This window comes from Salarias fasciatus, chromosome 23, assembly GCF_902148845.1.
Source record: "Salarias fasciatus chromosome 23, fSalaFa1.1, whole genome shotgun sequence".
NCBI lineage: Eukaryota > Metazoa > Chordata > Actinopteri > Blenniiformes > Blenniidae > Salarias > Salarias fasciatus.
In genome coordinates, this window is record NC_043766.1 from 15,630,617 (window position 1) to 15,634,798 (window position 4,182).

Below are 4,182 nucleotides of genomic sequence, written 5' to 3' on the forward strand. Positions count from 1 at the left end.
TCTGACCTTTGCCAGCTTAGGGTGCCCAAGTTGCCAAATAATGGACAGCAAGTGCACCAGCACAAACTTCCCCTGAAAAAGGGACCAAAAAAAGTAGCTTCTGGCATTCAATTCATGAAATTAAAAGCTGTTTGATGCTTGTTTATTTCATTTGCTGAACCCTTGCTCTTGCTAAGTTCCAGTTAAGACCTTTACTTTACATTTTGTTGTTCTTTTGAGTGATTCTCCATGTTACAATAAATCATTTTACTTTCTTTTGTACATCAGCTGCTCTTAGACCAGATAGCCTGAGCAGACAAACATGATGTGAGTTGTCCAAAGTGAGTCTTTTCACCTGCTGTGTGTGGTGATGGTGGAGTGCTGCTTGTGGGCTCCCCTTGTAGTGAGAACAAAGATGGCTGTCCCATGTTGACACATTACTACTCTCCCTTTTCTGTCTGTCATTTCTCCCATCTTTGTTCTTTTCCTTACTCCAGCACATCCAACCTATTAGTTGCTAGATAAACCTCCAAGTGTTGTAGCTTGCCCGTTCGTGGCTTCATACTTGTGGACATCTACTTTTGCCCTGTGTGTTGTGATGGTGGTTACTGTTTCAGTTTGTCTATTAATGTTGTTTGGGATCTCTTTCATTGCTTTGTCACATGTGTGGCAGACTCTAACGCACAATGCCCTGCTCATTTGAAAGCATTTTTCAAAAGGGAAAGTCCAAATGTATATGTGAGAAAGTAAAATGATTTCTCATCGCAAATAATGCATGCAGATGTTTTGTATGTTTAAAGATTGTGCCCTAACTAACAGATTTTTGGCATGGCCTAATTTTACTTGAGTCTATGTGAAACTGCATCCTGAACAGCATTAAACTATTTGTTTCCTTTCTTTTATAGTTCTTGGTGTTGACTAATGTAAAATACCCTCACATTCTCCTTTTTTTCCAGGGCACTCACTGAACAGTGCGGTGAGGGATACAAGTGCAATGGATACTCTACCGCTAAATGGTAACTTTAATAATAGCTACTCGCTCCGTAATGGGGACTTTGGCGACAGTGTGCAGGTAGTAGACTGCGGCCTCAGTCTGGACGATGCTGCCTTCGAGAAAATGATCATCTCCGAGCTAGTACACAACAACCTGCGTGCCTGTAACAAAAGCCACCAACAGCAGCAGCACCACAGTTTACATCATCCACCCCACCACCAGCAGCCGCCGCAGTACCACCATCACCACCACACGGAGCGGGCTCCGCCCAAGGTGACGGTGGTGGGTGGCAGCAGCAGTGATGATGACGCCATCGTCGCTGACGCCTCGTCGCTGGTGCACATGGGTGATGCCGTGGGCCTCGAGCTGCACCATCAACAGGAGCTGGAGGCACCGCTCATCCCCCAGCGGACTCACTCTCTTCTGTACGCACCCCAGAAGAAGGTGAGGACCGATGGGGGAGTGGATACCTTTGTCAGCCAGCTGACGCCCACCAACCCCGATGATAATCTACAGTCCCCGAACCGAGACTCTTTGTACACTAGTATGCCTAATCTGAGAGACTCTCCATACCCCGAGAGCAGCCCCGACGTGGTGGAGGACCTGTCCCCCTCCAAGAGGAGCGAGAATGAGGACGTTTACTACAAGAGCATGCCTAACTTGGGCTCTGGTCACCAGCTTCAAGCCTATTACCAAATAGGCCGAGGAAGCAGCGATGGTTATATTATCCCCATTACTAAAGAGGACTGTATCCCTGAGGGCGATGTAAGAGAAGGACAGATGCAGTTAGTGACAAGCCTTTAAATGTATTTAAATCATCCCAACACCTCTTCCTCTACGTCTGCTTCCCCGACCTCCAGGAACACGCACTATTGAAGGAAAGGGATGTGCTCGTTTCAGTTTTGAAGAGAGCCCCGAAGCAGCATCACCTTCCCTTGCCTTGTGCAGCCCTCCTCTTCCTCATTGGCATCACCACCCCCACCCCCACTGTAGACATGCCACTCTTGCTCCCTTCCTGCAGACCAATAGACTCGGAGCACAGCAATGGCAGTGCAAAGTTTTAATGAGACTGTACATACAATGCAGAGTTGAATTTCAATTTTAAGACAAGCCAACTATGTATTTAAATGTGCTGCTGCTGTTGAATAAATTTAAGGTACGAAAGTCGGAAAAAAAAACAACAAAAACAATGAAAAATACAAAAAAAGGAAACATTACTGACTACATTCAATCAGCAATTTCCCCATCAAGAGGTTGTACATACACTCTCCAACATCCTAGTTGAAGCCTGTTTTTCTATTGTAAACAAACGGACACTCCCAGACCAGGACATGGAAACGTTTGTAAAATGTTCCTCATCAGACTGTTAGAAAAGGAATATAAGGTCCTGGTCCATCTCCATCACCACAAAGTTTGGATTGTATAACCACTAGCAATCAAGCCCCTGGCCTTATATTTTCTCAACTGTACCTTGAAACTGTTGTCAAGGAAAATGGCTAAAATATATATTTTGTTGTATTGCTAGTGTAAAACGAAAATTCTTGGGAAACCATAAATATGAAGAAACATTTTACTTGCAAAATTTAACGTTTGAGAAACTATTGTGTAGAAATTGCACATATGTTATACCGTGTGTTTATGGTTCCAACACTTCATTCATGGTAGTATGTTTGAACGTAAAGGCTTATAAAAAGAAAGAAGTCAACAGATTACAAAGATGCATTATCACCTTTTCCACTTGTGAACAGTGTTTTTTGCTTATTGAGTTTCATTGATGACGCCCATCAAGTTTATTTGACTTTGCCAAAGTGGCATTACTTTAGTGAAATGGGAATGCAAAAACCCAGTTTAGGTGATTTATGCATTGCACAGTTTTTTTGTGTACTTCTGGTCGAAATAGATCTTTTTACCAGTCATGACAGAGGGATGGGCGAGCGCAACTGAAATGAAACTGACTTTTGACAATAAAGTTTCTATTATAAATGTAGTTCTTCCGCTTGGGTTTGAATAGTTTATTTATTAAAAATCTTTCCAAAAAATAAATGGGAAATGTGTGAATATTTTCCAGCACTGGTATACATGCTGTACTGTAGCTCATGTTTTTTTATGTAAACATGTTACCAAGGGGCTCATCACTTAAGACTGATGTAAAGTTCAACACTTGTTTAACAAATAAAATAAATGTGAGATTTTTTGTCAAATGTCAGTTGCTTTTTAATGCTTTTTGTGTTTTTTGGTACTATTTGAGAAAACAGGTTGAATTATTTTGCTATGGACAAAATACACCTATGACTCAGGTTTATAAGCAAGTCCCGAGCACCTTGAAAGGGAAGTTTTAGTAAATTTATTTTGTAGAAGATTCATTTTTTATTTTTTTTTTCCGTGCTAATTCTTCAATCGCTGCAGAGTAGAGAGCTCATTCCACCGTATGTGTTACAGAAGCCAAATCTTTCCATGTGATTCAAAGATGAGAAACTCAGGTAGGAAAATTGCATTGTAAATGTTCCTCTGTGTGGTTGTAACACTAATAAAGGTTCAAAAATGACACTGGTTCAAAGCATTGTCCACTTAGTATATTATTGAATGAGCAAAAAGAAAATTTGGCACCATTTAAGGGTCTGGGCCTGTTGAAATCTTCTAGTACGATGTTGGTCTAATGCTGTGTGGGAGTGGAAATATGTCCACAGACCTAACAAGGGGTCAATGTTACACTTGGCTGCCGTTGTAAAATTATATTCTACATAATATGGCCTTGTATGACACATATTTGCTCTAATTAATGTCTGCTGTCGCTGAATCCCACAGTCAGTTCCTGTACGCTTTATGCCTCAGGTAATGCTAATTTATGAAGCATTTAATATAACACCAGTTGAGGCAGAGTGACAGCTCTCAGCAGGATAGCTGGAAATTGCACTGTTTACCATTTGGCATTGAAGGAAATGACTCAGAACTTGGAGGAAAAAAATGCACTTTATGTCACTGCACATAATGCTGTGTGGGCTGTGTGTTGTTTTGACTTTCTCAACAATTATGTGACATTTTGTGCAATTATCTGAGGCTTCAAATTGTTGCAGAAGAATTATGTTCTTATTTGTGATCTTTTGTGCAGACCCCTTGAATGTCAGTTGGAATCAAGTGTTGCGGTGATTGTTGACTGTTGAAATGACAGGCATAAATGACATGCATAATAATGACAAAAAAAAAAATCA

General features: G+C 41.2%; 1 protein-coding gene across 30 annotated transcripts in view; it reads left to right on the forward strand.

Moving 5' to 3' along the window:
* Positions 1 to 2,154, forward strand: part of adgrl2a (adhesion G protein-coupled receptor L2a) — a 103,228-nt gene extending 101,074 nt beyond the window's left edge. For 23 of the 30 annotated variants that reach the window (XM_030083199.1, XM_030083200.1, XM_030083209.1 and 20 more), the window contains one exon: positions 936 to 2,154. In XM_030083199.1, coding sequence (XP_029939059.1) covers positions 936 to 1,777 — 842 coding nt within the window. In that variant the 3' untranslated portion in view covers positions 1,778 to 2,154. Of the gene's footprint in view, positions 1 to 267; positions 321 to 935 lie in introns of all 30 variants that reach the window. The other 7 variants (XM_030083218.1, XM_030083220.1, XM_030083222.1 and 4 more) reach the window with 4 other exon arrangements.
* The last annotated feature ends 2,028 nt before the right edge of the window (positions 2,155 to 4,182 follow it).